The 12,378-nt window shown below is 42.6% G+C and overlaps 1 protein-coding gene across 2 annotated transcripts in view; it reads left to right on the top strand.

Annotated features, from left to right (window-relative positions):
• The window catches only part of angpt1 (angiopoietin 1), a 62,939-nt gene that overhangs the window by 33,417 nt on the left and 17,144 nt on the right, over positions 1 to 12,378 (top strand). For both annotated transcript variants that reach the window (XM_084379917.1, XM_084379918.1), the window contains exons 5-7: positions 2,555 to 2,682; positions 4,516 to 4,617; positions 8,350 to 8,516. In XM_084379917.1, the coding sequence (XP_084236043.1) occupies positions 2,555 to 2,682; positions 4,516 to 4,617; positions 8,350 to 8,516 (397 nt within the window). The remainder of the gene's footprint in view (positions 1 to 2,554; positions 2,683 to 4,515; positions 4,618 to 8,349; positions 8,517 to 12,378) is intronic.

Genomic DNA, 12,378 nt, shown 5'->3' on the forward strand with positions numbered 1-12,378 from the left:
CAGATGTTAAGCAGCCTACACATCATTGTTGTAAAATGTACTGTGGGAATGAACTGCTATTATTTTATAGCGCTTTGCATCCTCCGTATATGAATACACCAGAGAAATTCATTGGATTTAGTATGGAATCACTTAAACTCTGAGTGGCATTTAAAGACTGATTATATTCACATGGGAGCTGTGATGTCTGTGGCAGTCCATTTAGCGCCATTATTCACTCTCTTTAGTTCGACTATTTGGGCTCATTTGGCAAGGGTACTGATTTATGCAAACACCCAAGCCCTGCTGATCTTTTCACATGAACCCCCTACTGAATATGAGTCCCCACTGAACCACAAAATATTTTTCTGTAAATAAATATTAGGACATAAATAATATTTGTAGAGCTGGGCAGCAAGCTGTTCAAGGGGAGCCGCTCCTTAACTGTAGCATCGAGTCCCGCGGCAGCCACTCTTCTTCCACCGGGGGAGATCTCGAGGGCGATTGTGAAATAATCGTCCACACAGTTACAGATCGAATACCAGAAAGTTCCCCTCTGACAATGATCTCCCTGGCCTCTACAATGTGCCCCGCTGTCTGCCGGCTTGGGGTAAATTACCGCCTGACAGGGCGGCTCTTTGTTGTATTAGAGTCTGGAGTGCGAGGGCCCGCTCTGTCAACCTGTCGCAGCAGGAGATTCTTGTCGCTGACACTCAATACTTTGTCAAAATGCTCAGATAGTACACCCAAATAAGCAGACTGCTTCCACCGGGGAAGTTAGGGGTGGGATCAAAGCGAAGGCTAAAGATCGCTGACACATTTCACTTTTCCCTGACATCTTCTTTGACTCAACAATAAAAAACAATGGTGTGAAAACTGAGATGAACCCCCTTGTATGGGAGGAGAAAAGGGAGGAAGAAAGCTGAGAGAGGAGAAAAAAAAGGAAAAACGGAAGGAATTTCCATCAATATAACAAGGGCTCGGAAGGTAAATATAAACCACTTGTTATAACAGGAACTTGAAATTTATAGCTTGTAGTATTTTGTCCTTAGCCCCTTGCTTGGTTTCAAAATAGTGCCGCCATAATTATCTACAGATGGAAATGGATGCAGCTGGTCTGTCAAAAGTCTGAGGGCCTTCTCCTCGGAGTTTGGAGATCATCCAGGCGATGAACTACTTTTCTTTTGCTAATAAGTTAGCCGCCCTCAGATTTTATCTGGCTGTTACAAGATACTCACAGTGAGACCTCACCAATCAGCTTCTGCCTCAGACCCCTTTTATATTTCCTCCTCTGAGATGCACAGACCCAAAATATGATAAAGTGACCTGTTAAGGGTTTGTTTGCAATTTCTGATTTCGTAAAACATTATAGAACTGATGATTTCCATACTTGTCTGACACAAGAGGTTGTTTAAAGGGTAACAATTCTTAACAGCGTGGACTTTTTTTTTTTTTTTTACAGCGCTATTGTGTCTGTGTCTGGTGTATCAGGTGTTTATTTGGTCCCTTCGTTCATCACAACATATTGTAGCACCAACACCTGAACTCTGGCATCCTGTCAGTCCAAGTCCAGATTTGTGCCTCTCATGTTTCTGACAGACAGCTGGCATATGTGGCAACAAAATGTGGTGTGGGCCGTTTAAAACTTTCTTTTTTGGACTTTGGTGCCTCAAATATCAAAAAGACTGTTGCAGATAGCAACACACACACACTACACACTACATGAATTTTCACTGGCATCGTCATAGTTTGACATTTTTGTACTAGACGAGGTTGAAACCACTCCCATCACAGTGCGCTAATGAACTTAAGCTTGAGGCGGGAGGTTATTAACTTAGCTAAGAAACTTTTAGTAAAACCACAACTTGTTGCTTCTGAAATTTCTCTTTGTGTACAAGTAAAACACATTAGATAAAAAGTGTGCTGGAAGTCATATTTTTTGGACTCTGGAGGCAGCCAAACTAGCTGTTTCACCCTACTTCCAGTCTTTCTGCTAAGCTAAGCTAAGCTAATAACCTCCTCGCCCCAGTTTCAAACTTAACTTATACACAGAGCTGTATTAATCTTCTTATCTTACTCTTAGCAAGCAGTGAAAAAGCATACTTCCCAAAATACCAAACTATTCCTTTTACGTAAGAGCTACAGATCAGCTATCATCTGATCCGAATTTAGCCTCTGGGGGCGATGGCAAATTTCTTGGGGGCTAGTCGCCGGTGTAGACAGCACATGGATTGATATCCAGCACCAGACTTTCTCTGTTCTGCTATTGTTGAAAGTGAAATTAGCAACTTGGAACAAAGCCAATGGGTTTAGAGATGACTCATTTAAAAAAATCTAATAAAAAGCTAAATTGTTGTCATGATATCCGATGGGACTACAAACAGAAAAGCTCCTGATACCTTCTTGAACAGACTCTTCATTCACATGCAGATATCTGTCTATCTATAGAGCTTCTGGATTCTAAGAAATGAAGATCACAACTTGTAATATGCTCCAGAGCTGCAAGTAGCTTTGCCTGTGTTTGATTTGTCTTCAAAGATTGTCACAGTTTCCATTATCTCTTCCATTCCCACAGTTGTGCCCAATAGCACAAAGGTCATGGATGAAGAGAAGAAGTTCCGCGACTGCGCCGACCTCTACCAGGCCGGCATCCATAAGAACGGAGTCTACACCATCCAGATCAACCCTCAGGAGACCAAAAAGGTATGAAGCCGCAAACTCTTACAGCCAGCACTTCACTGTAATGTGAAAATAGCTGCCATTTCATCACTTCTAGGCCGCTCTTATATCATAGTGGGTTTACAGGCTTTGGTGCGTTTTCTTTGAGTGAGCGAAAAAAGACCCAGAGCCACCGCTGGACTGATGAGTGTGAATGATGGGTGCTAGCTGCTGCAGGAATATTAAGAGCTGAAAATACTCTTGGCAGCTTTGTGAGGGGGTGAAGTGTGAAACTGGACGTGACACAAGACGCTGAGGATGGTGACAGTTGTGTGTGTGAGTGTGTGCATGTATGTGTGTGTGTTCTCAACCTGAAACGCTATGCTTACATGATCCTGATTAATGGGAGTGATGATTTTAAAAAGTTTGGAGATTAGAAGAAGGTTAATGTGTGTTGATTACCGTCTCTCAAACTCAACCTTGGTGCTGCTGGGCTAATAGCAAAGATCTGAAGGAAACTATATCAGTGGCATTTGCGGCTTTTTCCATTCTTCAAAAGAGGATTTTGTGAAATCAAACCTCTCATTACTAACATTCAGCGTTTAGGAGGACTAAATGTTGAGATAAGTTTATATTCCACTCAGGAAGTGAGTAGCTAAGCTTAGCGTAGCTAACAAGGTCTCGCTTTCCGAGTGGAAGCTAGGTAGCCTGGATATTTTTGTAATATCAGTATTTGTAAGCGTGAAACCGCTGTATACTTTTTAAGAGACCTCGGAACAATTTTCAGCCGTGTTTGTGGCAACCAAAGCAAAACGTGATGTTATCCTAACCCCAACCGAGTGTTTTTTGTGCCTTAACCTAACCAGACCACAACATGTCACAACTTAAAATTGAAAACTGGTTTGGCTGAGTTGTCGGAAGCTCAAAGAAGGAAGGTCTGGCTAGTGTTAGCTGTCTTACATCACATACATTTGGACCTGGGATCTTTCCCTCAGCACTCCTCGGGTTTCCCCACAATTTCAGTTGCGACATTGACCAACATGGAATCAGGAAGTAGCTTAGGTTTACCTCAAGTCAGAAATGGGACAATGCAACCAAACCCCATAGCTGGTCAACTATGCTTGTTAGACTATTTTTAGAGCCAGCGCACGCAGAGTAAAAATACAACTAATGACATCGTCAGTTGGTACAAAAAAAACACAGTGTACTGTACTGATTATATTGCCAAAAAGACATTTTTATATCGTATCAACTTTAAAAGTCAGCAGTGTTTGTACGTGTGTGCATTTGTGCATGTCCAGCATGAATGATGAGCCGGTCTAGAGGGAAAATGATTCTGTCAAGGGTACTTCCTTAATTATACCCAGGCTGTGTTCATGTGTGTTCAGCTGTGTGGGCCGGCTGAGGTGCGAGACCTTCTCCACTCCACCCGGGGGTCTCCTCCTCAAAACAAAGAGCAACACTGCAGATAGAGCAACCAGCCTTGCATTATCAGCTTACACACGCTGAGGTCCAAGGTTAAGGGCCACATTACACCCAGGACCTCCACTTTGATCCCGCCGGATCGAGGCCGTCTGATGAGGAACATCTCTGGGGAGCTGGTGAGGGATAAGGGGACGCTGATTGAGTTTGAGGAGGACACAGATACGTCGCATTCCCAGAGATGATTCATCATGAAAGCCGGGAAAAGGAGTGTCTGAAACCAAATGATTGACCCTTCATTGTTTGTTAATGCCGCTGAGAGTCCCGCTGAATGTTGGAAGCTTAGTTTCCAGTTGAATTACATCTACTGAATCCTGACCAAAGACCTATGGGTGCTATTAGTGATCCATTACCTTCATACATGTGTTTTCCCACCCTCCTTTTTCAATTGTGTAGGTGTATTGCAACATGGAAACAGCCGGTGGTGGATGGACGGTCATCCAGCGCCGAGAGGACGGCAGTGTGGACTTCCAGAGAACATGGAAGGAGTACAAGACGGTGAGATGAAGACAAATGCGTGCGCACGGTCACTTGCCCTACATACAGACACACATCCATATCCATTAAAAGAAAGTTGATAATGGTGGTCCCTCCAAAGACAAGACAGTGAGTCAACACGCAGACAGAAAGGGAGGAAACACACATTCATATCCATTAAGCATAAATTACGAAACCGTGAGATGAGCAAAACATCCTGTTCCAAAAACACACTTCCGAAGAGGGATGATGACAAATGGAGTGTGTGTTTTGGCCTCGATTGAACATGATGAAAACTAAGAGGCCAGACTGAATGATCCAAGACCATTTGGAACGCTTCAGCAAGATATGATTCCTCCTCAGCAAAAAGCTCCTATGTCGTTTTGTTTAATAGCAATATCGTCTCGGGTGTGTGGGACTCGCTGCTCTCCGCTGCTCAGCCGAGGCTTCGGTGGCGTGCTGTTATTCTTCCTCTTTTCCAGCAGGAAATTATTACCTAAATGTAAAAACATAAATTTGTTTAGTCTCCGTTGTGTGAGTGCCAGCTGTTTCATCTGTTTGTCATCAAGGTGGAAATCTTTGCATATTTGCATTGGGAGTGTTAACATTTACAACCTGAGCTGTGTTTAGACGGGAAATTGGATTCATTATTGCTGGACGTTGCGCTGCTTGTGTTTGCCGTGTAATTCACCTGTGTATAACTTTCTCTAGCAGTCAGTTTATTGTCAAACCGACTGTGTTCATTCAATCCACCGTAATCTGCTTTGTGTTTCCAGTTTAATTATTTCCCCTCTCTCGGCTGCTCTTTGATGTACGATTTACCAGCTTAAAGACTGAGAACTCCAGAGTTAAATCAAATGAAAGCACATAACTGGGAGTGAACGCTGGTGAAATGTATGAAAATTATAGAGAAAGAGAGCACAAAAGACAAAGGAGAAAAAGAAAATAATGATAGTGTGTGAACTGAAAAGCACTGTAAGCACCAGTGAGACAGATATGGAAACCATCCAGCTTTGAACAGGTGTTATAGAGAGCATGGAGTGCATTACAGTACATGAGGGCACACTAATGGACCTTGGCTGACATTTTCAGCGCTGATCTAACAGCTTAGTATTACCGTTATTCTCCTTGAAAAGACTAGAGGTGATAAATGGCGTTTTATTGTGTTATTAATTTAGTCATTCTTGGTCTCCGAAGCCTTGTGCTCTCACATTTAGTGCTCCGGGAGGATTTGTAAATCTTTCAGTCAAAGCTGAGATGCTGTTTCTTTGTGAAACCATGGAGAGAATCTCGGCAACAGGGATCTAGTGCACACATTAAAGTGTAATCTTAAGGCCATCTCATGTTTGTAATTACATTACCGGTGGACCACACATCACAGGAGACCTTGAAAATGATATTCACAACTCTCACATTCATCTTATCAGTATGTGAAAATGGTGCTTGTAGAGCAACGGCTCCCCGTCACTGAGCCGCAGAAATTGTTAGCTTAAAGCATAAATAAACAGATAAAATTGTTGGCTGAAAGTGATGAATGTTTGCAAAAAGAAAAGATCTGTTAAAATAGTTAGCTTAAAGTAATGAATGACAGCTGGTAGTAAGCTAAAGGTAATAGATTACAGCTTTACAGAAACAGTTAGCTATTAAGAGCCTTATTGACAAAAATCATTTGCTATTGGATCAAAGTTGAAATAGTTCGCTAAAAGTGATGAATAACTTAAAATCGTTAGCTTAAATTAACAGTTGACAAAGTTAGCTAAAAGTTATGGATAACTGTTGAAATAGTTAACTAGAAGTAATAATAGGTGACAAAGTTAGCTTAAAGTGATAACAGTTGGAATATTTAGCTAAAAGTAATGACAAACAAACATGACAGAAAAGGACAAAAGGGCACCGGACTTGAAAATAGTATTGGTTTTGTGTCATTCAAACAGTTATATATTGCTGATGGCAAAGCCAAAGCCCTGCGGTTCAGAACGAGGGCTCGGAGATGAGCTAACCGTCCTATTATTTCCAACATTGGCTGGAAGTGAGTAATGAGATGCCGCTGGATCAGGAGTCAGTGTTTGTCGAATCTACAGCTTCACTCGATTTTCTGTTTTCTAAAATGATCTGTCAAGTACCGGCGCTTAAAAAATAGGCTTAAGTTACAAAGATTTGATTAAAGGAACAATCGTTCTGGCGTTAGCGGAAAAGGCTTTGCGGTTTTGTCAGCGCTTTAAACAAATGTGACAGCCAATAATACAAAAGTGCACGTCAGATAGGCAGGGAAACCCCTGTTTATGAATGCAGACTTGAACAACCGATTACCTATGAATTGTATGAAACGATTATTGTAACTGTAGCGACTGTTAGAGAATTAGCATTGTTAAATAACTGTCCGTTTGCGATCCATTCATCAGAATATGAAAGCTGGTGCTGATGGAAGATACTCATCAGTTCATCCGATACGGTTGTGAGTCAGACAAGAAAAGGTTGGGAACCATTGTTGCATCGGACACTCGTCTTAATTTACAACAGCTCCTGACATGAACAGCGCTCAACGTTTCCAATTACTTTTTTCCCCCGACAAAAGTGATTTCAGCAAGTGTAACTGAAATGCAAACCGAGCCTTCGGTCCAACAATATGACTAACAATCTCCTCATCTTTTCTCGATCTGAGTGATGTAGATCAGGTTTGCGTGTGAAGGATCGGGAGGCACCGGAACTATACAAAAGAAAGCTGTCAACAGAACTCTAGTCCAATCCTTTTCTCCAGCCAGAGTTTCTTGAGATAAACCGCAGTCACAGTAGGAGGCATTGGATCAAGCTTGAAAGCCAGTCAGAGGGGAACATCTCATCATGAGATCAAATATAGAGACGGAGAAAGAGAGAAAAGAAGCAGTAATGGGCCCCAGTCACTTTCTCTTCCACCCACTCGGCAGGACATGCCTAAGGCCCGAGGAATGCCCCATATTTACTTTCCCTCCTTCCCCATTTCTCATCACCACACACGCTTTAGCACAAACACAGACTTTCCCCCTGACTTTGCCTCTCCTCCTGCCCCCCCCCCTTTCCCAATCTTTAATGGAGCGGTCCAGACTATCCTGTCAGAGCTGTAATGTCATCCCGCTCTGCAATATTCCCCTCTGCAATCTACCGCTCTTGCTGCTGTCAGAAGCACTTTGCCTGTGACCGGGAGCCACTCTGATCAAATGCGAACTTTCGCAGTTGTTTGAAGGAGTGTCCGTGCGTGTAGTATATGTTTTGGGAAAGAAGTCTTTAATAATGAGTTTAACATGTGTGACTTGAGTGGAAGACAGAAATGGAAAAAGGTGTGTGTCTATTTCAGCTGGTACCAATTTAGGCACTTTGGGTAGGTAAGTCTTTGCATGTGCAGGATCAAGCTAAAAGTACACTTAAAACTTAAAAAGTATATTAATATACAATTGAAGTAATGTTCCCGGCTTCTTCACTGATGTCAGGAGAAATGAGAGAGAACGCTGGGATGCTTTGAATGCTGGATAAACAGCCACATTATTTATTTTGAGGAACCGTTTGTTCTGATCTTAATTCTGATTGACGAAAAATAAATCAATAAATAAATGAGAAAATTCCTTCCCATCCATTCCACAATCCTCTGGTGTTAAGATTTTATCATTCTAGGAAAAGGAGAGGACATAGCAGTGAACAATCTCTGGTCTATGATTTACAAAAAGGATTATCAGGGCTATTTCCACACTGATTACACTGTTTTTCTTTTCTTCGCTTTAGGGCTTTGGGAGCGTGACCGCGGAGCACTGGTTGGGGAACGAGTATGTTTACCAGTTGACCAGCCAGAGGCAGTATGCCCTCCGTGTAGAGCTGACGGACTGGGACGGACACCAGGCTTTCTCACTTTACGACCGCTTCCAAATCGGCAGTGAGAAACAAAACTACAGGTAACGCCGCTTATTCGGACAAAGAGGGGGATAATTGTTTTTTCAGGCCAAGGGATTTTTGCATAATTCAGTCGTGGTTTGAACTGTGGTGTCATATTTGCACCACATGTTAAAGCAATGCAGACATCAGGCGGAAATATGAATAAACGGATGAAGCTGCAAATGATTGAACCAATCATTTTTAGCCACGCTAGTAGCATTGCATCGATGGCAATGTTGGTCCAGAGTGAAATAAATCAATCACTGTTGGATGAATCGGCCATTCATGTCCCCTTCAGGATAAATTAAAGGAACTCTGTTGATCCATTAACCTTTAATATGACATTAGGTCAAAAAATGTCATGCGAGATTCAGGTTTCAAGCTGCTCCATAGTCTGGTGGTACGACAGTATGTTTTGCCAGATGGCAGCGGTAGATGTCAGACTGTGGCTGGGTTGGGTGCACAAACCGTGCCAGTTTGTGATGTTCCCAGTCAGAATGTTTTCTATTGCTCCTCTGTTAAAGTTGACAGGAACTTGGCGAGGGAAGTTAGCCTTCTTAAGTTTCCTCAAAGGAAAACGTTCATCAAAAGTCCTTTGGAGCTTCACAGCAAAACAGCGGCAATCTCCTACAAAACAGAAGCAGGTGGTGACTCGTTATAAAACAAAACAGAAACAAACAAAAAACAAAGAAAACAATCCATCCAAATTTAAAATGGCTCCAGACGTCTGGCATAATCCAAGTCTCCGGGAAATCCTGAGATGCTAACTTGACTTCAGAAGACCTTGTTTACTACACACAGTCGAGTTGTCCACCCACTTCCGAAAGAGTGAAGATTTGGCTCTAAAAGGGTGTAAATATTGTGTTTTAAAAATCAATCTGGGATTTCGGATAACTGGATTACACCAGACGACTTGTATGGAACCACTTCATGTTTTTGTTTTGTTTTTTCGGTCCCCTTCTACTTCAGTTTTTTAGGAGAGTGCTGAAATGCTGTTTTGCTGTGAAGCTCCACAAATGTTTTATAGACTGCAGAGCTTTGGCTGACTTTCCATCGGCAATGACATTCCCATCAGACTCAGCTGTTCTTGGTGACCACATTAGCATGGCTGTTCTGTTAGCGTTTTGCTCAAAGCGCTTGACTCACAGAGCTGCTAGCGTAGCTGTAGATTCTGACACGAAGTCTTCACAGCCTGTGTAGTGAGAGCAACAGAAGCTTCCAGTGTCTCCACAGGATGCATTCAAACTGTATTACGTGGAGTTCGTGTTTTGGCTCAGAGCACAACACAATCATTGTTGATCCGTGTAAAACAGAAGAAAATAGACTTGACACATAAAAATACGTGGCAGGTTGTGGTTACACGCCGATAGCGGGAGTTTGCTCCCTATGTAGACAGCTGTAATGATTAGAAGCATATTTGTTCTATCAGACGTGCGTGAGATGGACGACTGGAAACGTGACTGAAAAGCCTCCCGTCTAGACAAGTCTTTTTGTTTTTACTTGCCTCTATCGCTGCATATAGAAGATTGTGAAACTGTGTCTTTAACATGTGTCACTAATGGAAGGAAGGAAGGAGGAAAGAAATTATATAAGGAAATCATACCTCAATAGAAAGACAAAATGTTCCAGGGTGTCAAGATAATGGCGAAGTATGGCCAGTAACTGGGAGCTTTCCAGACGCCTCAATCAAGTCGATCCCATTATGTAAGTCTATGGCGTTACGTTTTTCTCATTGCAAATTCCTTCCAAACCAAATGTATCGCTTGTCATCGTCTCCTTATTGCAAACTTCTTCTCTGATCGACATTTTGTCCTCGTGTGATGTGGGGGCGAAGGTTTCTGTTTTCTTTTGAGGGGGTTAATGATAACAGGCCTCAAACTATGGCAGATGCTTGGCCCTCTCAGATGTGGAAAACTACTGCAAATTCCACCGAGTTCCAAGCAATCGCTGGCTTTAGAAGAGAAGGCCTGACATCTCCAATTCTGCAGTTTTCACTGGATGGCTGGTTCGCTCTGATAAGAGGTCCCTTTAGTTGCGAAATGTCTTTGGTTCAGCTTTTGAAAGACGAAATAAGGAGCGGGATCCTGTGACTTAAAAGCCTTCAACTCAACCATTCTATTCCTTGGAAGCTCTTGAAGAGATTACAAGTTTCAAGTGTTTCCCCACAGCGGGGGGCCGTTAGGCTTGTTGCCATATCTAATCTCGACAGGGGTTTCACTTTTACGAGGTTTACGCCTTGAGCAGCTTATACCTGGAGTTGGCTCTGGGGTTTTCTCTGAGGAGAAATGGATTTCAATCAAGCAGAAAAGATCACATTGTTTTGAATTTAACGCAAAGTTGAAGTTTTGTGTAACGGCAATGTGGGGACAGAGAGAAACTCTGGTTACCTTTTAGTCTTTATTAATGGCTCTGGTTTGAATGTACAGGCACAAAAATGTGAAGTTCAGGTCTGTAAATTTGGTAGTCCTGGAGATTCAACCAAGAGATCTTGTGGTGCATTGAGGGCCGGATGGAGTGGGGGCAAGAGTGCCAGACCCTCAAGTCATTTCGTATTCTGCTCTGATCCGGAACCAGATTCAGATTAATGTTCACTCCTGTGTATTGACCCGACTGCAGCAGCAATACCCGGAGTTGTCCTCCGTTTACAGGCTTTTCTGGCTTTTTTCTTTGACACACACACACACACCCTCCTTGTGTGCCATTGCTCATTAACGTTTACGGCTAGTATACAGTAAAGTCAACTGGCTGTGTTGGGCAGATAAACACTGCATGAGAAACACGAATAAACACAGTTCCTGCCGTCAGACTCACTGCACTACCATTAAACAACCACCATTGCTGAAGAAAAACTCTCTGATGTGACTCAGGCACAGATGTTCACGGATGAGGTAATGTTTTGAAATGTTATTGGCGTTAAGTTTTGTCTCGTATGCCGATTTCCCTATCCGGGAAACAGCGACAGGCGACCACATGAAACGCACCGTTAGCTTGGACAAACTTGTGGATTTCTCTGAGTTTGAACATTGTTGGAAACATCGGGATGATGTAAGTGCACAAATCGTTGTTAGATCCAGAATTCCTACATATTATATCTTTAAGAAAACACCATCCAACTCCTCATGTCACTTTCTCACTTTCTCATCACACACACTATCACATAAGTTTATATTTGCTTTTATATCACCCTTTTACACTTTATTCTCAACACCCCATACTTGAACTTTTGTCCTTTTTGAATTAGGGAAGCAATAATTTTGTCTTCGTCCCACTGAGACATGGCAAAGGACACCCCCAACCCTTCCAGGCTGTTTTGGATGCAGGCTCACACTGTTTAGGAGTCGAATCAACACGCTGATCTCTATAAATAGATCTGTTCTTGAAAAATAGTTACGGTATGATAATCACACATCGCTACTCTGAAACACGGGCCAAAACAAACCAGATGGCCTGGCCCACAAACAAACCGCGGCTGCCACATACTCTTGTTGTTTCTGCTTTGGCACCTCTCTGCTTTTAAATGTCAAACAATCTGTGACAAGTTGTCCAAATGGCATTTATTGCTGTGAAACCGAAGAGATAGCTGTAAGCGATATGGCTTGTCTTTTGAGTTGGTTTCGGGTTTATTTTCTGTCATCCGCGGTGGTTTACTGGAATATAGTCTGCGTCAGTGTGAGTCAGACAAACATTTATCAAGACCTCATATGGTACAGTCTCTCTCTCTCTGTGTCTCATACACAGGCTGTCAGAACAAAAAGCACATAAACAAGGCCAGGAGCAGTAAAACGCTGCTTGGAAACCAGGTAGAATAACTGAATAGTGGTGATCTAACAATGCGCACGACTCACCATTCATCATGAACAATGTTGAGCACAGCAGCCAGGA

The sequence above is a fragment of the Pagrus pagrus genome (assembly GCF_965226575.1).
Source record: "Pagrus pagrus genome assembly, chromosome: 17".
NCBI classification, from domain to species: Eukaryota; Metazoa; Chordata; class Actinopteri; order Spariformes; family Sparidae; genus Pagrus; species Pagrus pagrus.